The 19,255-nt window shown below is 38.6% G+C and overlaps 4 protein-coding genes across 5 annotated transcripts; 2 read left to right on the plus strand and 2 right to left on the minus strand.

The window, feature by feature from the left end:
- Positions 1–4,239: 4,239 nt before the first annotated feature.
- On the plus strand, positions 4,240–11,651 carry LOC126785214 (ATP-dependent zinc metalloprotease FTSH 4, mitochondrial-like). 2 transcript variants are annotated; one of them, XM_050510836.1, is made up of 13 exons: positions 4,240–4,483; positions 5,138–5,228; positions 5,369–5,632; positions 5,944–6,180; positions 6,267–6,391; positions 6,756–7,232; positions 7,651–8,449; positions 9,619–9,737; positions 9,959–10,041; positions 10,285–10,406; positions 10,538–10,702; positions 10,911–11,004; positions 11,131–11,623. In XM_050510836.1, exons 1-13 carry the CDS (start codon positions 4,457–4,459, stop codon positions 11,381–11,383), a joined length of 2,856 nt encoding a protein of 951 aa, XP_050366793.1. In that variant the 5' UTR covers positions 4,240–4,456; the 3' UTR covers positions 11,384–11,623. The 2 variants fall into 2 exon arrangements, with proteins under 2 accessions (XP_050366793.1, XP_050366792.1); XM_050510835.1 differs by lacking the exons at positions 4,240–4,483; positions 5,138–5,228; positions 5,369–5,632; ... (2 more) ...; positions 6,756–7,232; positions 7,651–8,449 and adding an exon at positions 9,197–9,342 and having other exon boundaries at positions 11,131–11,651.
- LOC126785213 (UDP-sulfoquinovose synthase, chloroplastic) lies at positions 11,643–13,975 on the minus strand. The gene is made up of 3 exons (XM_050510834.1): positions 13,862–13,975; positions 12,405–13,487; positions 11,643–12,301 (listed from the first exon to the last, which is right to left on the minus strand). Exons 2-3 carry the CDS (start codon positions 13,449–13,451, stop codon positions 11,900–11,902), a joined length of 1,449 nt encoding a protein of 482 aa, XP_050366791.1. The 5' UTR covers positions 13,452–13,487; positions 13,862–13,975; the 3' UTR covers positions 11,643–11,899.
- A 1,506-nt stretch (positions 13,976–15,481) lies between these two features.
- On the plus strand, positions 15,482–17,359 carry LOC126783206 (acyl-lipid (9-3)-desaturase-like). Its single transcript, XM_050508624.1, has one exon. It carries the CDS (start codon positions 15,678–15,680, stop codon positions 17,028–17,030), a length of 1,353 nt encoding a protein of 450 aa, XP_050364581.1. The 5' UTR covers positions 15,482–15,677; the 3' UTR covers positions 17,031–17,359.
- A 495-nt stretch (positions 17,360–17,854) lies between these two features.
- Positions 17,855–18,503, minus strand: LOC126784908 (LOB domain-containing protein 22-like). The gene is made up of 2 exons (XM_050510455.1): positions 18,081–18,503; positions 17,855–17,978 (listed from the first exon to the last, which is right to left on the minus strand). The coding sequence occupies exons 1-2, from the start codon at positions 18,488–18,490 to the stop codon at positions 17,933–17,935; spliced, it is 456 nt and encodes a 151-aa protein (XP_050366412.1). The 5' UTR covers positions 18,491–18,503; the 3' UTR covers positions 17,855–17,932.
- Between the last annotated feature and the right edge of the window lie 752 nt (positions 18,504–19,255).

Genomic DNA, 19,255 nt, shown 5'->3' on the forward strand with positions numbered 1-19,255 from the left:
GCTGCTCTCTACATATGTATTTGAATTGCGTGAGTCTGCACACTAGAACTGCAACACCGCTCTTAAAAAAGCAGATGCCATATTGTGATGATCTCTGTTAGCTGTTATCGAGCTAAAGCTAAAGCTAGCTTTGTGTTCAATCCCGAGGAAGATGATGAAACATGAAAATATATCCCAGTAGTTGCAGTAGCCTCTTGCGTAGCTCTGGAAAAGGAATACTAGCCTATGCTATATAGTACTTCTGACCAAACGCATCAATGCCTTGTCCTTTTAAACTTCTTTGATTCAATTTCTGGGAAATGCTCATTACTTTTTGGAATTCTTGGTACGTTTGCCTAGCTTGCTGCTACTGGTGCTGGTAATCATGCAGTCGGTTAGTACTGGTATAAAGAACATTAGAGGGGGTGTTTAACCAACTACAAGCACTTATTTGAAATTTTGAAGATGTTGCTGACACTACGACTAATTAATCATATTTCCCCTTCAGGCAAGCTAGTTAATTTCTCGATTTGTTAATATTCAATCCAGAAGAGAAATGAAAATGGTTTTTGGTGATAGCTAGCTAAGCTAGTCTTTCTTTTGAGGTTTGTTCTTGGTCAGATGATCCTTCCTTGAGGTTGCTTCACTTGTCATGATTAAGGTTAGAGCTGAAGAAGATCTAGCCGAAGTTCAGCCCAGTTTCTTGTTAATTTGTGGGCCTTGCATCTTAGAATGAAGCCCATTCAACAACTTGTGCCACGGCCATGCCATATACTAGGGCCCAACTATACATACTAGAAACTGACTTACGGGTGTGGAAAAATGAGCGGTTATTATTGTGAATATGTGATTTTCTGAAAATATTTATGTTTTGACTATAAAACTCATGTTTGTTTATATGTCAATATAAGATATGAAAATGTATTTTTAGAAGTTCGTAATTTGGTAGTACTTGGGGTACTGACTTTATAGTAGTAGAGATATAGCTTGAAAATCACACATTCATACTTGCAAAAGGTACCAAATTGGACATTGTTTTTCTTGCCAAACACAACGGAACATGGCTATTTTGTATGTGGTTTGTCAGTCGGTCCAAAAGAAGTAAATCAACCATTGTTTCAAAGAATTTCCAGAGCACGACACAATATGAACGGATAAAATTATTGACTCTTATATAGATGTATAATGGTAAAATTATATAAATGGCTAAAATCGCAATGTGTAGTTGCATGTTGTGCAAATAAAATTTAAGCAATTATTAAGAGTGAAATTGAACAAATCAAACTCAATCAAGTAGAACACGCTAGTCATATATTTGTGACACAAAAATGTATCGTCTCACATATGAAAAGCACTATTTATTACATAATGTCTATCGATGAACTACTATTAGGTTATGATACTCGCACGCTGTTGCGGGTTTCACTAATTTTTTTTACAATAGTTTATTAGTTTAGGGTCTAATTGTAAGTGTATTAGATTTTTAGAACTGTTTAAGTGGAGAAAATAGCGAACAAAATGAGTTACATAAAGGGAGAGTGAGAGTGAGCAATTGAAGAAGAAGAGGAGAGAAAGAGGGAAACAAAATATTCAGTGGCAATCAAATAAATAAGTGAAAAAAGGCATAAGTTTAGCCAAGTCGAGCCGCCGCGGGTCGCACTATTTTTTGACAATAGTCTATTAGTTTAGAGTCTGATTGTAAGTTTTTTAGAACTGGGTTAAGTAGAGAGAATAGTGAAGAAAACGAAATACATAGATATATATATATATATATATATATATATATATAGAGAGAGAGAGAGAGAGAGCAATCAAAGTAGAAGAAGATGAAAGAATGAAGAAAAAAAATTATACTAAGTAGCAGTCGAGTAAATAAGCGAAAAAGTAGGACATGAGCCGAACCGATAATGTTTATAAGTCGTTGAACAGTGCATCGCCAAATTTAGGGTCTGATTGTAAGCGAATTAAAATTTTAAAAACTTAAGTGGATAGAATAACAAATAAAGCGAGATACAAAAAGAGAGATAGAGAGAGCAATCAAAAGAGAAAAATAAGAGATAATAAGATTAAAAAAATTTATATCCAGTAACAGTCGAGTAAATAGGTGAAAAAAATAATATGAACCGCACTAAGCCGAGTTGAGCCAAGTCGTTAGAGTCGGCACTATTCATAATGATTATGAACAATGGATCAACAAATGAACTACTACTAGGTACGGTACTCACGCGGTTGCGGGTTGCACTATTTCTTGACAATAGTCTATCTGTAATAACATAATTTTATGAAAAAATTACTTAGTGGGCTTTAGTTGATAGTTGTTGCAGAGTGTCTCAATGAGTTTCATAGTAAAATCATTGTATCATTAATAAACTTGCTACATTACTGTACCATAAATCTCATTAATATGAACCACAAAATTTCATTAAGCAACCGTAGTAATATCTACAAAACCACAATGGACAATGCCTGTATATAATTCAGTTAGACACCTCATGTAAAGCTCTAGAAAAAAAAATCTATAGTACGCGAAGTAGCACGGACACGGATACGATTCGATACGTAGACACGTCATATATAATTTTTTTTGGATACGGACACGTGGTGGATACGTTAATTAAATATTATTTTTAATATATATAAATTAATTTATAAATTTGAAAGTATTTAGAATTTTAGATGTATATATATGTCAAAGTGTGCATTAAAATGATGAAAACATAACTTGTTAGAATGACTAAGGACCTGATAAGTACATTGGATAACCAAGGTTCGAATCCCACCACAAGTATTCTTATTTTTATCACGAGTTTCTCTCCTTATATATATTAAACTGTGCATAAATATAACAAAAATTGAATCTGTTGGAATAGTTGTGGAGTTGTAGAGTGTATTGGATGACCAAGGTTCGAATCTCACCATAAGCACTTTCACTTTTATTATGAGTTTGTGCGTGTTCGCGTGTCCGGGCCGTGTCCAAAATCAGTTCGCGTGTCCGAGCGTGTCCGTGTCTGTGTCGGACATGCAATACGCTGCCCGTAGCACGTGTCTGTGTTTCATAGACAGTACAAAGATCCTAGATATTCAAAATTGGTATTGTCTCAGGTCAACCTCTGTAAATTGAAAGTCAAACGGCACCCTAATCCAAAAATAGGTACAATTGGTGAATTACTATCTGATGAGTATCTTGAGCTAATTGCACCATCAACATTCAAAATTTATGCCAATTAATCATGTAAAAACCTAATTGATACAATTAAATATTCTTAATATAAGCAATCTAACCGGTGATAGCATTGAAAGTGGTTTGAGGGGGAGAGAGCAATGGTCTAAATAGCTGTTATCGACATCGTATTAGTTTTGTAAAATAAGGATATAACGAGGATATATTGAGATATATCGGATTTATCGTTTTTACTAATTTTTAATTAAATTTAATATATTTATAAACATATACATCAAAATATACCAAAATAAATTGAGAAATTAAAACTTATAGAAAATAAATGTACTAAATAAACTTCATAAAAAAAATATTTGATTGTTTTGACAATTAAAATACATAAATAATATTAATTAATAAAAATAGAGGTGATCATTCATCATAAACTCTCATCATTGAATGCTATCGACTACATTTTTATTTTCTTTAAATTATTTTTTAAAAACGACGTGGTTTAAAAAAAACAAATAAAAAAACACCGATATATTGGGTCAAACCGATATATCGTAATTTGACTTGTAATTTGACTTGATTTTTCAGATTGACCAATATAATAGACCGATAAGTAACTTATCGTATCGTTTTCATAATATCAGAGATATATCTGGATATTTAGAACATTGGGAGAGAGAGATTATAACCAGATTCATAAGCAGTGGTAGTCATGTAATTAAACAAAAAAACAGGGTCTTTCCCGCATGGCCCCGTGAACAGTATATCACCAACTAATAAGCAGTAAATTAGACTTCAAACTTATTTTCGATTACTATTGTTTTCTAAGTCTATGAATTGTACAGTGAAGATTTGCAGATCCTTGGTTGTTAATTCGACCCTAGAAGATAATATCCTAGTTTTTCTTTGCAGATATAACTGAAATAACCAAATGATTTTTCTTGAACCATCCCGTCAAAAAAAAGACCAGCCGGGTAAGAAGTCCAATCTACCCTCACCTGTCAGCTCAAAATATCCTCACCCACAAGGCTAGTACAGACATTCCAGAAAGGACGCGATGAAAGTAAACAGAGACACGCGGAGGAAATCAGAAAAGCGTGCGCAAACAAGAACCTTAAGCCTCCTCTCTTCTCTGATGTTCTTGTAGTTGTGACTACAAACACCCTCGTATCTCTCTCCTCCTAGTATCTTTTACCTCGTTCCATTTCCACTCAATTGAAACGCCACCGTTTTATATTACGCATCCAAAGTTTTCAGATACAGCCAGGTTTCAGAAACAGAGGAGCTTCGAATCAAACAAGGGATATGGCCCTGAGACGCCTGCTGACTCAGGTGGGTTGAATTCCGAGTTGGGTTTCTATCAATTTCTGATTTTTATGCAACCTTTGGATCCTTTTTGCTTGTTTAGCGCCAACAGTCTGAGTCTTTATGTTGATCTAGAAACCCTAGTTATTAGATTGATCATAATATGTTTACTAGTCTAATTGGTATGTTAATTTCAGTACCCATGTTGTGTATCAAGAGTTTGCGGTATGTTTAGGGGTTTAATTTGGTTGGAGTTAGTGTGTGATTGAGTCCATGTTTGCAAATGGAGGAGCTCATTAAGAAATTGGTTGTTTTGTGGAAATTCCAATGCCTTTTGCCTGTTGCTCAATTTCTCCGCACTAGTGCTTTAAAGAAAGGCTGAATCTTTGTGCTGAGAAAGAGGTGTGTGCTCAGTCAGATTGTGAGGTTTGAATGTCTTAGAATCTCGGAGGATAGATGACCTGTACTTTGAGTTTGAGATTCAATCGTTTCCCTACAATTAGGTAGTTATGATAGAGGTGGGAGGTAACGGAATTATGCCTCTTTGGACTTTTGATTTGCTCTTTTTATTAGCTACTTTGGCACCATTTGAAATTTCCGTTCCAATTTGTTGCTCTATGTCCTTTTAAAGTTTGTGTGTGTGTGTGTGTGTGTGTTTTAATGATTCTTGTTTCACAACAGGTTTCAAGGCATCAAAAAGAGTTGGGACAGCTGAGAAAAGTTTTTGCCAGAACATATTTTCCGGTCAACAGGGTTGCAGGAGGTGCTGGAGGTAGGACAATCTCAAATTTCGTGCTCAACTCTTCTCACTTTCATGTGTATTCTCTAGTCAACAATACAACTTACTTTTTTCCCAGGCATTAAGTGGAATCTCCATTTTTGAAATCAATCATTTTCTGATAACCTCTGCAGGGAATACAATTTGTAATACTCAAGAGAGGTTTCAGTCAAGCTATGTGCGCAATTTCGCTCGCTTGGCGCATGAAGTTGATGATGCTGATGAACTTAACCATTTAAGAACACTGTCCAGGCAAAATGATCCTGAAGAAGTAATACGATTATTTGAAAGTACACCATCACTGCATTCTAACACTTCAGCACTTTCAGAATATGTGAAATCATTGGTAAAAGTTGGCAGGCTGGATGAGAACGAGTTACTGAGGACATTGCAGAAAGGTGGGTAATGGACCAGGGTGATACTTTCTTTTTTATTAATCCTCCCAAAGTTGTGGTCTTGTTTGTCTATTTTGTGTGACTTTGTTACATTTGGACAATCATTAGTAAGGTCCAGATGGTTGAAACTTTGCTTGACGATGGTTCTTTAACATTTCTGGAATAATCTAATACTCTATTTTCTGTAAATTTATGTGGAGTTTCTGGACATTTGTTGAGAAGAACAGCTGACTGAACTGTATTTCAGAAGTTCTATTGCCTGTTTATCTCATGAATTTGAGCTGGTGACTAACATTTGTTTACACATTCATTAGGTGTAGCCAACTCTGCAAGGGACGAAGAAAGCATTGGCGGTTTCTCGGTTCTTAGGAATGTTGGAAAGTCTACAAAAGATGGTGTTCTTGGAACCGCAAGTGCACCTATTCATATGGTGGCCAGAGAAGGAGGCCAATTTAAAGAGCAGCTGTGGCGGACAGTTCGCACAATTGCACTAGCCTTTCTTTTAATATCTGGTGTAGGAGCACTCATTGAAGATAGAGGAATAAGCAAAGGTCTTACCATCTCTCGGTGCTTTATATTTCTCTTATGCATCCTGGAAAGATGAAACTTGTTCTTAAATTTTTGTTCTACTTTTTAGGACTTGGACTGAATGAAGAGGTCCAACCTAGCATGGAATCTAGCACAAAGTTTAGTGATGTGAAGGGAGTTGATGAGGCTAAGTCAGAGCTAGAAGAAATTGTTCACTATCTCCGAGATCCTAAGGTAGTTACATTTAACTGCACAGCCAGTTGATATGGAATACTGACATTTTCTTGGGCATGAGCCTCCTGGTTTCTTGATTTATAGGCGATCTCATCACTTCTCATTTAACTTGAGTTGAGTTTGGGTTTGACATACAATGAATCAGTAATGGACTAGAAATTGTTTCAATTTGACGGCTCATTGACACTTCAATATGAAACTATATCATTGAACTTGAAGGGTTGGGTTCTGAAAACTAGTATATCTGAACTGGTTGAATTGAGTCCTTCCTGATTCTCTCTACCTTCTTTCCCAGCAATGTATATGTCCTTTTCTACCTACAGTCTTAATTTATTACCCCCTAACTTGGTTTCCTTCATACCAGCGTTTCACTCGTCTTGGTGGCAAGCTGCCAAAGGGTGTTTTGCTTGTTGGCCCACCTGGCACTGGCAAGACAATGTTAGCTAGAGCAATTGCTGGAGAAGCAGGGGTACCTTTCTTTTCATGCAGCGGCAGTGAATTTGAAGAGATGTTTGTTGGTGTTGGAGCTCGAAGGGTGAGGGATCTCTTTGCAGCTGCAAAGAAGCGCTCACCGTGTATAATATTTATGGATGAGATTGATGCTATAGGAGGAAGTCGCAACCCAAAGGATCAGCAGTACATGAAGATGACTTTGAATCAGTTACTTGTTGAACTTGATGGGTTTAAACAAAATGAAGGAATTATTGTTATTGCTGCCACTAATTTCCCAGAGTCATTGGACAAGGCATTGGTGAGACCTGGACGGTTTGATCGCCACATTGTTGTTCCCAATCCTGATGTTGTAGGGCGGAGGCAGATTATGGAAGTTCACATGTCAAAGGTAATCTTTTACTTGTGAAGAAGTTAAATGCATTCAATAGTGAGCTTTGTTGCGGTTGCCTCTGTCTCTTTGTTCCATGTGTTGATTTAAACTTTGAAATTGCGGTTGTCATATTTATGGAATGTAATATGGTTTCCTTATAAAAGCTAGAGGTTTGTTCAGTGTTAAACCTTACAAAAATACAAAGAAATAAAACCCTTAACATGAAGAAGTTCTTGATGTTATTTTAGTCAGTATTTAAATGCCATTAGTTAGTTTGTGACTTCTTTAATTTATGTGAGTTAGGCTCCACAAGCATAGACAGACCTCCTTCCGGTGCATATGTGCAGTCTGGTATTTTATTCTATTCAGATGATAGAGCAGGGCCAAGAACCAGAAGTCGTTGTAGTAAGTCTGATTAAAGTACCCTTTTTGGCAGGTTCTGAAGGCTGATGATGTTGATCTGATGATCATTGCTAGAGGAACTCCTGGTTTCTCTGGTGCTGATCTTGCCAACTTGATCAATGTAGCTGCTCTGAAGGCTGCCATGGATGGTGCTAAGGCAGTGAACATGGCTGATCTGGAGTATGCAAAGGACAAGATTATGATGGGAAGTGAGCGGAAGTCGGCTGTTATATCTGATGAGTCCCGAAAGCTAACAGCATTTCATGAGGGTGGCCATGCACTTGTGGCTATCCATACTGATGGTGCTCATCCAGTTCACAAGGCGACAATAGTTCCACGTGGTATGGCACTTGGCATGGTTGCCCAGTTACCCGAAAAGGATGAGACAAGTGTCTCACGGAAACAGATGCTTGCCCGGCTTGACGTTTGCATGGGAGGACGGGTTGCAGAAGAGCTCATCTTTGGCGAAAGTGAAGTAACTTCTGGGGCTTCTGATGATCTCCGGCAAGCAACTTCTCTTGCTAGAGCAATGGTTACCAAGTATGGCATGAGCAAAGAAGTGGGGCTTGTCACTCACAATTATGACGACAATGGGAAGAGCATGAGCACAGAAACTAGGTTGCTTATTGAAGAAGAAGTGAAGCGCCTTCTGGAAACAGCTTACAACAATGCGAAGAATATACTTACTACACATCACAAGGAGCTCCATGCTCTTGCTAATGCCTTACTGGAGAAAGAGACACTCACTGGAAAGCAGATCAAGGTCTTGCTTGCTAACTTGAACTCTCAGCAAAATCAACAAGCACAACAGCAAGTGGTCGCGGAAAAGAGTAGCTCACAGTCAAACCCTGTGTCTCCGCCATCAACACCCAATGCAGCTCAGTCTGCTGCCGCTGCAGCAGCAGCAGCAGCCGCCGCCGCAACTGCTGCTGCCAAATCAAAAGGCATGGCCCCTGCGTCTTAGCACGAGTGAGGTTGTTGAGTCGCAGGTATCTATTTCTGAGTATCAATGTGTATATAGTAAAATTTCTTACCAGCCTTTCTGTATGGTGTACCATAGAATGGTGCCGTTGGGGATTAATTTATGTATTGCCATAGTCAGATTGACTAGGGAGTTGTAGAAGAGTTAACTGGCGAGGGGATTAAGGCAATTGGTGGACGTCCAGTCTATTTTTGATTCTTTTTGAAAATTTTTGTTGAAGGTTCTTGTTTTACTATGAAAGAATAATGCATTTTCGATGTATGCTCAGATTTTGCTTTTTCAATTTTCCCTTGAGCACTTCAGACGACTTTAGTCGCTACAGATTACAGTGAAATGTTTGCGCTTGAGCTCAAATCTTGGTCACTCGTCAGATCTTTCGGCAGAATCAATCAAATCTCCGACCAAAATGGCCAAACTGAATAAAACCGTAAACAAAGAGAACACTGTCACTTTAATGTTTGAGACTTTGAGATGTAGATGACACTGTCATTTCGTGTTTTAATATTTGAGCTGGTGAAGCATCTGCACAGGTTCTATTTTGATGTAAAAAACGAAGCAGCAGTAAAAAAGGTAGCTAAAATTTCATCATCATCAATCGACCAGTTGATGTTTTAGTTTTTAGTGTTGGCCAGAATAATCCGAGTTGGAGTTGTCATCGGTTTAGCGCCACAAAGAGGCAAAATCTCGTAACTCCAGCCCAGCTGGGATCCATGTCTGTAACTCGGGCGAGTCGGCAACAACCTGGTACTCAAACCTACTCAGACTCTTACTTCCGTTGATTTTTTGCAATCTAATTCGTGGTCGATCGAAGCAACCCTTTCACGATACCCAATTTCAACAGCAACCTAGAATCTTTGAATTTGAGAATATCATGTATAATTTAAGCTGAATTGACTTGCCTTTTGGTTTCAAACTTTTAGAAGTGCATATTCATACTTTCTGATCGAATAGATGCAATTCTAGAGTTAAAAAATGAGTCTTTATTGCATTCATTGTATACACGAATTTTTGGATGTGCAGGGATTCAAAAGCGGAGAGTTGTCATAGAAAACAGCCATGGGGAGAAGCTTGTGGGGATACTACATGATACGGGTTCAAAGGAGCTCGTTGTGTTCTGCCATGGCTTACATTCCTCAAAGGTATAAACAGCTCTTTCTTACCATCTTGTGACATATTTGCCAACTGATCCTCGTTTTGTGCCATGAAATTATATCACTGATGATTGTTGATACTTGATACAAGTTTGTAATTTGGGGCTGTTCAGTGTTCAGTGTTTCGTCTAATTGCTATTGTTTATGCAATTATACACTGAGTTTTGTTTCAACAATGTGAGAAATTTTATTTTGGTCTCAATCTGTAGGAACACATTCCTATGGTGAACCTTGCGGCCGCATTGGAAGAGCAAGGAATAAGTGCTTTCCGCTTTGACTTTGCTGGAAATGGGTGAGCTGTTTGCAACAATTCCCTTGCTCTCTTACAATTTTTTTTGAATTCCAATTGGATTCAGGTAGTGCTTAGGAGTAATATTAACTCCAATTCATGTGATCTATAGGGATAGATCCTTGAAAAACTTATGGATTGAAGTGTCCATATAGCAGGGCATTCTGTTTCTGTTGTAAACATGAAAAAGTAGGACAGCTTCTCGCGTCATATTTATAAGGAAACTCTTTATGCTATACGTGATAGGGAAAGTGAAGGTTTATTTCAGTATGGTAACTATCGCAGAGAAGCTGATGATTTACGTGCAGTAGTTCAACACTTTCTTGGGTGTCATTATGCAATAACTGCAATCGTTGGGCACAGTAAAGGTTCGTCTATAATTTGTGCTCATACAGAAACAAATCTTCATTTTTTGAACCAAAAGAGGATGTTAAGACAGAGTTGGTAGTTTAAAAAAATCATTATTTTTGAAATCTCTAGCTTTACATGTTTCTTGCAGGAGGAAATGCAGTGATCTTGTATGGTGCAAAGTACAGGGATGTTCCATTGGTTGTAAATATTTCTGGGCGATTTAATCTGGAAAGAGGAATTGAAGGTCGCTTAGGTAAAGATTATCTACAAAGAATTAAGCAAGACGGATTTATTGATGTGAAGAACAAAAGAGGTAAGCCATCAAAATTTCTCATCTCCTTAAAAACTACAGTGGTGTTGTATCATCACTATCATGTGCCAACTGTCTGAGTCTATTTCATCCAAGACTAGTTTTGGTGGAAGTGGTTTGCATTTTAATCACTGTTGGAAGTACTTTGCATCTGAATGATTCTTTCTTCAGATTGACCATCCAGCCATGAAAGTTTATAAATTGTTCATAGGCACATTTCAGTATCGAGTAACTCAAGAGAGTTTGTTGGAGCGGCTAAGGATTGATATGCGTGCAGCCTGCCTGTCAATTGATCAAAATTCCAGGTGAGAGAAAGCAAATTATCTTCTCCTGTGTTTAGCATCCGCCGTGCCTGCGCACTGACAATGACGATGAGGCACAGATTTGAAACATGTTTGACATCATGTGATGTTAGTATCTGTGATATTCAGGGTTTTGACAGTTCATGGATCAAAGGATAAGACGGTACTTGTTGAAGATGCTTACGAGTTCAACAAGTTCATACCTAATCATAAACTATACATTGTGGAAGGAGCTGATCATGAATTCACTTCACATCAAAACGAGTTAGCTTCAATCGTGTCAAGCTTCATTAAGAAAGATTTTAACCAGCACAACTTTATGCTCAAACATTCATCAGTTGGCACAAGAGCAGCAGATGGATTTGTTAATTCACGATTGTAAGAGTGTACATCATGAAATTTAGAACTTCTCGGTACAGTTGCAGTCACCACTTGGCACAGGAGCAGCAGATGAATCATTAAATTCAATACTTTGTTCCTGTAAATGCTTGTAATATTACTCAACTCTGTATTTCAAAGTAATATCAATTACATTGGCTAGGAATAACAATAGAAACTCAGATTTTTGTTTCATTTTGATTCTGTAATTGATTTTGTTATACTTGGATTCCAAGACAGGTCACACCTTATCAATATGAAGATCGAGTAATAAATAATCTTAAATCTTACTGAAGTGAAGATGATGATTCTAATGATAATAATTCTTGCAAATCTGCAAGATTACGATTGGCCTCAGAAAATTAACTATTTCCTAGATTGCAACTGAGCAATCACTGACCGCACACAGTTTATGAGATGATAGAAGTTGCAAACTTGCTACCAACTGAGAAGATAGATAATTCAAAGATCAACAATATCCTTAACATACGTATACAGCTATATGACATCTACCCTTTAACTATGCAGCAACAGTTTTCGGCTTGGCCCCAATTTTCCTCCAAGAAACACTGGGCATAATCTGCTTTTTGTCAACACGATCCTCATATCTAACAGCAAAATTGAGTAACGAATCCAAAAGAGAGTCGGAAAGAAGGTGGGGTTTAAGTCCCAACTCAATAAGTTTTGTGTGCTTGGCATTGTAGTAATGCTCCTCTGCTTCAACTCTTGGGTTTGGCACTGATGTGGTCTGCACATCAAGTCCCAGCTTCTCCCCAGCTTTTGTAACCAGCGCAGCGAGTTCATTGACAGAAAACTGCTCAGTAAATTGATTGAAGACCCGAAACTCACCAGGCAGTGCTGGGTTTGCAATGGCAATCTCAACGCATTGGACTGTATCTCGTATGTCAAGATATCCCCTGGTCTGGCATATAAAAAATACAAGTATTAGTAAATGGCAGTATCATAGCCAACTGAGTTTGTAAATGTAGGTGGTTATAATAAAGGGACATCAAGAGAGCTTTTACCTGGCCACCTTTGCCATACACAGTAAGCGGATGACCAACAGCAGCCTGAACACAGAACCTATTTAATGCAGTTCCAAACACTCCGTCATAGTCCAACCGGTTAATTAGCTCTTCATGCATCTCAGTTTCATCTGTTCTCACACCATATACTACTCCTTGATTGAGGTCTGTGGCTCTGATCCCCCAAGCTTTGCAAGTAAAGGCTATGTTGTTTGAATCATGCACCTTACTCAAATGGTAGAAAGAGCTTGCTTGCTTGGGGTAAGGCAAAGTATCTGTCCTTCCATTATGAGTAATTGTTATGTAACCCTCCTCGATGTCAATATTTGGAGTTCCGTATTCTCCCATGGTCCCAAGCTTGACCAGATGACACTGCTCTCCAAACTCCTTTATAGCAAATAGCACATTCAGGGTTCCAATCACGTTGTTATTCTGTGTATATACTGCTCTTGAGCGATCAATCATGGAATAAGGAGCTGACCGCTGCTCCCCAAAATGAACAACAGCCTCAGGCTCAAATGACTTGAAGGCATCTGTTAAGAACTCAAAGTCACAAATATCACCAATGTAGAGTTCAATAGATTTTCCCGTGAGAGCCTTCCAACAACGGAGACGATCATGGATGGAGGAGATTGGAGTCAAGGAATCGATACCAAGCTGTTGGTCAAATAGACGACGAACAAGGCTGTCAACAATGGCAACCTCATAACCTTTCTTGGACAGGTGAAGGGCAGTGGCCCAACCACAGTAGCCATCTCCACCAATGACCATGACCCTCTTCGATTTGGTTGGCTCACCAGAACTCTGGTGCATCCCCTGACTCGGTTCATTTGGTGCTTCGCGATTTGCAGAGAGTGTGGCGGCAGGAACTGTGCAGTTACTTCTTGACCTCTCCCCTTGCAAGAGGAGCCTTGTAAATGGGGCTTTGGATGTCTGAAACGTAACAGACTTGGGAAATAAGGCCGAGTCTTGGATCAATGGCTTTGCGTAGGGTTTGCATCCAGAGGTAAATTTTACAGAATACGAAGTTGAAAGCAAATGTGCCATCTATATCTGCTTCCTCTATCTGGAATTCAAACACACCTGCAAAACAAAATCTTCAAATTCTGGCACTTACTAACATATTTACATAGTCAAAACTTCAAATCAGCAGAACCAAATCCATACCCAAAATTCTGGGAACAAGCAAGCAAAAACATGCTAAGAATATATATAATATACAAGCTCAAACATTAAAAAAAAAAAAGCAGATAAATTCACAGTTGAAATCTTTAGAGTGACAAAACCAGGTGGAACTAACAGTGAGATGATCCACATGAAATATGAGTAAATTGGCTCAATGCATCTTAAACAAAGTGTGGAGCTTTTGCTTACACAAATTCTTTCTAATAGTAAAATTATCCAAAGAATAAAAGTGAAATTTGAAGAGAAAGAGCAGTAGTGAAGTGGATTATAACCGTGTAAGATGAGCAGAGACTTGTGGAAGATGGTGTCGGATGTGTGTGAGAGAGAGAGAGAGAGAGAGAGAGAGAGAGAGAGTGAGAGTTTTGGTGTGGGATTTGGGGAGGAAGGGGTAAAGGGTGTCAATTACAATGGGAGGAGGAAGGACATTCTTTTATATCCGCTATCCAAATGGGCTCCCACACGCTCTCAAACAGTTAACCCAGCTCATAGGCCCATACGTCGATTTTCTTGGCATTGATCATTTTGCCGGAATTTTGTCCATATTCCGGCGATAAATGACCTAGGCCAGCAAAATTCGAATGGATTTTAATTGTACTCAGCTTTTGGTTAGCTGAAAAGATTACAAAATAACAAATTGATGCAACTATGCAAGTACATTAATAAAGTGTTGGTTTTCATTTTCGTGTCTATTTTGTTTAATGGTTGCAGTTTTATTACACGTTTCCAAGTTCCACCCAACAAAACAAAAAGGTGCAGCCGTGGATCAATACTCATTTTCTGGAGAAAGACATATCTTCAGCTGTAAAGATCTCCTCATAATATCATCACTATCATGTAATATGGCATATCCTTTTGTGAAACACAAAATTGAGGCATATACTTGTTTCTTTCATGGGAATCCATAATGGCATATCCCTCGCCTCTATTCAACCAAGTCTGGACTCTGATGTCTGAAGCACATGCATCAATTATTTGTTTCTTCAACGGACTCTTCTTATTACTATGGACAAGAAGATTTTTTTTTAAAAAAAGGGATTAATTTCAATTTATTATCCTGAACTTTATATCATTTATCAGGTGTCATTTTTTTTATGTTAATCACGTGTGCCCTTAAAGTTTTAAAAAATCTTCACAACTGGATAAAATTATAAATTTGAGCCTACGATCTACGTCAAGATCCAAATATGAATGAGAGAATGATGACCCATTGTTCAATTTATGACCATTTAAGGAGCAAAAACATCTTATAGATATTGATTTCATTATTTTAATAGCATACGTTTGAAGGAAAGTTAAAGATTTGTCTAAGTCTGATTGAATTTTAAAAGTATAAGGACACACATAATTGAAATAAAAGAAAATGGTCACACCTGATAAATGACTTAAAATTGAGGGTAGTAAACTGAAATTAATATATATATAAAACAAGAAGCGACAAATTTCAAATAAGTTGCCTTGGGTGTAATAAATTTTACATTGGACTGGTAAAAGATGATACATTTTGGAACTTCTCATCTCTCACTTATGAATTTTGTTCATGCCTGTATATGTTAGTTTTTGCAGACACCGTTTAGGTACGTAGCAAACGAAAGAGAATAATATATGCCGATTCCAGCTCCACCGTCGATTACCTTACTTGGCATAACATATCCAGATGAGCACATACAAATCTAATAATCCAACTTCTCACCTATGTTTCAAAAGTCAAAATCCACCCAAGTCGAAGCTCACTACCATGGTACCAAACCTCATTATTACACCAGCCAAATCTGTCAGTAACGCACACAATCTTTCCAAATGCTCTGTAAAAATGGTAAATCCATTAGAGGCAATAATGTTGAAGACGTGGGGAGCACCATTTTGGTAAGAGGAAAAAGAGAGAACCTATGCTTCAACAGTTCAACGTTATAAACAATTCTGGTGGAGGTTATTCAGTCTCATTCAGAACTGACCGATCCCTTGAACAAAGCAACAGTGTCAGACATAAACCTCAGTGACATAAATCACTATCGGAGACTAAAGTCTCTTCCTTTTCCAACCCAAGAATGAAGTACTGTTAAAGCTCGAATCTTTGCTCTCAGATATTCCATGGCAGAGTCCAACACCCGCAAGTACATTTCCTGTGAAGAACTGGCGACACACAACAAGCCAGGAGATCTATGGATCTCAATACAGGGCAAAGTCTACAACGTCTCCAACTGGGCCCAATCCCACCCCGGCGGCGAGCTCCCATTGCTCAACCTCGCCGGCCAAGACGTCACCGACGCATTCGTCGCATACCACCCCGGCTCGGCGTGGCAACATCTCGACCGGTTCTTCAATGGCTACTATCTCCAACACTACACAGTCTCTGAGGTGTCAAAGGACTACAGGAAACTCGTCAACGAGTTTTCAAACATGGGTTTGTTCGAAAACAGGGGACTTGGTGTGTATTTTCAGCTGTTCTCTGTGGCAGTGTTGTTTAGTTTGAGTGTCTGTGGTGTTCTGTTTTCTGGTCAGACGTGGGTTCATATGGTCTCGGGTGGGTTAATGGGCTTGGGTTGGATTCAGAGCGGGTGGCTTGGTCATGATTCCGGGCATTACCAGATCATCAGGAACAAAAAGGTGAACAGATTCGCTCAGATCCTCACCGGAAACTGCCTTGCCGGGATCAGCATTGCTTGGTGGAAGAGGAATCACAATGCACACCACATTGCTTGTAACAGCCTCGAGTTTGATCCAGATCTTCAGCACATGCCTTTCTTTGCGGTATCTTCGAAACTGTTCAAGTCACTTAGGTCCTTTTATTATGATAGGAAGATGAATTTCGATAAGTTTACTAGGTTCTTGGTTAGTTACCAGCACTGGACATTTTACCCTGTCATGTGTTTTGCTAGGATTAATCTTTTCGCCCAGTCATTCATGTTGTTAGGGTCTAAGAGGTTGAGGGTGCCCAATAGGGGTCAGGAGATTCTGGGGCTTGTAGTGTTTTGGATTTGGTTTCCACTGCTGGTTTCATGCTTGCCTAATTGGAGTGAGAGGGTCTTGTTTGTTGTTGCTAGCTTCTCGATCACTGGGGTTCAGCATGTTCAGTTCTGCTTGAACCATTTCTCTTCAAGTGTCTATGTTGGTACACCTGTTGGGAATGACTGGTGTGAGAAGCAGACTAATGGGTCACTTGATATAGTGTGTCCATCTTGGATGGATTGGTTTCATGGTGGGTTGCAGTTTCAAATCGAGCACCATTTGTTTCCGAGATTGCCTAGAAAGTACCTTAGGAAGATTGCTCCTCTTGTTAAGGAGCTTTGCAAGAAGCACAATCTGCCTTATACTAGTGTGTCATTCACAAAGGCCAACACATTGACAGTTGGGACTCTGCGCGCTGCGGCCCTGCAGGCTCGTGATATGACCAGCCCGGTTCCAAAGAATTTAGTTTGGGAAGCTGTACACACATATGGCTGATGAGGCCAATGTCTTTTTGAAGGTGAAGCTTTCTGAGAATTTGATGCTGCTCTGGTGTGGTTTATTATGCCCAATGACAATGATGATGTTAAAGGGGTATAATTATGATTGATAGCTGAGGGTGGTCATCTATCATTTCAACTGGAACAATAATAATCACCTCTTGGATTGCTTTGATCTTTTTAATATCTGCTATCTTGTATCAGAAGTTCATTTCTTTTATGGAGTAGTTGATGTTGTACGTCCATCTCCTCCGGGGGTGTAGAGTAATGTGTTTTGAGGATTATGCTTATTTGAATCCGATAGCTCACTCACTATCTCTTTCAGCTCTTTGGGTCTCCCTGTATTTCTAATTTTCTATTCACTATGCTGGGCTCACTCACTCACTCACTCACTCACTCACTATCTCTCTTAACACTTTGCTCATCTGTCTCCCTCGTCCTCAACAATTTTCCTGTAAGCCTTGCCTCCTATATGAGTACATCATTTATCAACACACGCTTAAACGCACATCTTTAGAATATGCATTACATATCGACTTTGTGCAACTTGTGGTTCTCATTTCCATAATATCTATGAAAAAAAAGTTTCATCATATCGGGGAAGCTATAATTCATGCAGTTCTCTATATTGCTTTATAAAAATGAATGCATATAGCGACCGCTCTAAAATCACAAAAGCTGAAATAGAAAGGAAAGTTTCAAACTTGATATTAGTTCTTCCGAAATCACCACTCAACAAGAGAGTTCCGTACTTGTTCAGTTGTTCTATTTATCTTGTACTCTATTTGATGTGCAGAAAGCAAGGTTAAATTAGATCAAAGTAAACGCGGCTGGTCTATGTATGTTTCACCATTTGCAACTGATATGACACTGCTCGCTTTCCCCTTATGTTCTTACTTCTCACCCATAATTGGTCTGAACATAATCTTCCGGCATAACTTCATCCCTGAAATGTTGAAAGAAACCAGACAAATTACTTGTACACTGAATTTCAGATGCTACTGAATCAAGCAATTACTACCATAGTATCATTGTTACTCGAACAAACCTTACACACATGTTGTTGCCCTGTTCTTGAAGAAAAAGTGCATGAAGAAATCCACCAGGAACAATACAGCCACGAAACAGAGTGAGTACATTGCGCAAGACGCGGAGCTCCTCCTCTTCCTCAGCAATCTTGAGCTGCAAGTTCCTTATAAGACCATAGCTTCCACCAACGGGGTCGGCGACTCGGATGAAGGCTTCGGCTATAAGGTGCCTCATGGCGGTGCTTCTTTTGTGAGGGGGCAAGCTCCGGAGCAACTTGATGAGGTGACTATCGCCGAACACCTTGTGGGCATTCTTGTATTGTTGGGGAATGTGTGAAGGGAAGTACGGGGCCAGTGGACAATCCTCTACACATTTTGAGCGCTTGTATCTGCAAGCCGCACAAGCCCGGTACTTCTTCATATTCGACATGAAATTCTGAGCAAAGGTGGGAAATCAGATATTGTTTGGTCTTCGATGAGAAGGAGATGAGGTCGGGGGTGGTGTTTATATAGGCTACGTGGTAAATTTATATTGGAATTTTATTTTATTTTTCTTTTCAGAAAAATCAATTTAGATTAATTGATCAAAAATTACAAACTGTGAAGATACTCGGTCTTAATTCACAAAAAAAAAAATCACTGATTAAAATTTGGAAGACAATCGGTAATTAGTCTGTAGTGATTACAGTAATTAGATAGTAAAGGAAAATAAAAAAAGGTGAAATTGAAGAAAGGCTTCACTGTGATCTTAGTACAACGTTGAACGTTTTCACTACTGACAACACAATATTTAGCTTTCTGTATGAATAGGTAAATACAAAATTGGTATGAAACTATCTGCGTGCTTCATTCATTCACAGTGTAGCAAAAGTATGGTGATCTCCTTATCTCAAGTTTCAATTTCTTGTTGCTTCATACAGCCTGAGATAGGTCATAGGTCACAGACTTGAAATACCGTTCTCAATCATAAAATATATGAATGATGAAGACAAGATACAGACAAGGCTAGGAGATACAGGCATACATCACACACCATTTGGATTGTTGCTGGTAAATCGCTGATCCGATTATGCATTCCCTTTTCATTTCATGCATCTTCATGGTATCTTAAACAAAACCAGGCATAAGAACCAAAGAAACAGGTGGGTAGAACGAAGCGTAATCAAAAGTCAAGGAGAAAATGCTCGACTGTTTA

The sequence above is a fragment of the Argentina anserina genome, chromosome 2 (genome assembly GCF_933775445.1).
Source record: "Argentina anserina chromosome 2, drPotAnse1.1, whole genome shotgun sequence".
Taxonomy (NCBI): domain Eukaryota; kingdom Viridiplantae; phylum Streptophyta; class Magnoliopsida; order Rosales; family Rosaceae; genus Argentina; species Argentina anserina.

Excerpts from the sequence above, each read along its gene's own strand:
- LOC126784908 (XM_050510455.1), bottom strand. The coding sequence starts at position 18,490 with ATGTCGAATATGAAGAAGTACCGGGCTTGTGCGGCTTGCAGATACAAG. Across the intron at positions 17,979-18,080 it reads GGCAACAACATGTGTGTAAG|GGATGAAGTTATGCCGGAAG; the intron begins GTTTGTTCGAGT and ends TCAACATTTCAG.
- LOC126785214 (XM_050510836.1), top strand. The coding sequence starts at position 4,457 with ATGGCCCTGAGACGCCTGCTGACTCAG. Across the intron at positions 10,042-10,284 it reads TTTGACTTTGCTGGAAATGG|GGAAAGTGAAGGTTTATTTC; the intron begins GTGAGCTGTTTG and ends TATACGTGATAG. Across the intron at positions 10,407-10,537 it reads AATCGTTGGGCACAGTAAAG|GAGGAAATGCAGTGATCTTG; the intron begins GTTCGTCTATAA and ends TGTTTCTTGCAG.
- LOC126785213 (XM_050510834.1), bottom strand. The coding sequence starts at position 13,451 with ATGGCACATTTGCTTTCAACTTCGTATTCTGTAAAATTTACCTCTGGA. Across the intron at positions 12,302-12,404 it reads TGTATGGCAAAGGTGGCCAG|ACCAGGGGATATCTTGACAT; the intron begins GTAAAAGCTCTC and ends TTTATATGCCAG.
- LOC126783206 (XM_050508624.1), top strand. The coding sequence starts at position 15,678 with ATGGCAGAGTCCAACACCCGCAAGTACATTTCCTGTGAAGAACTGGCG.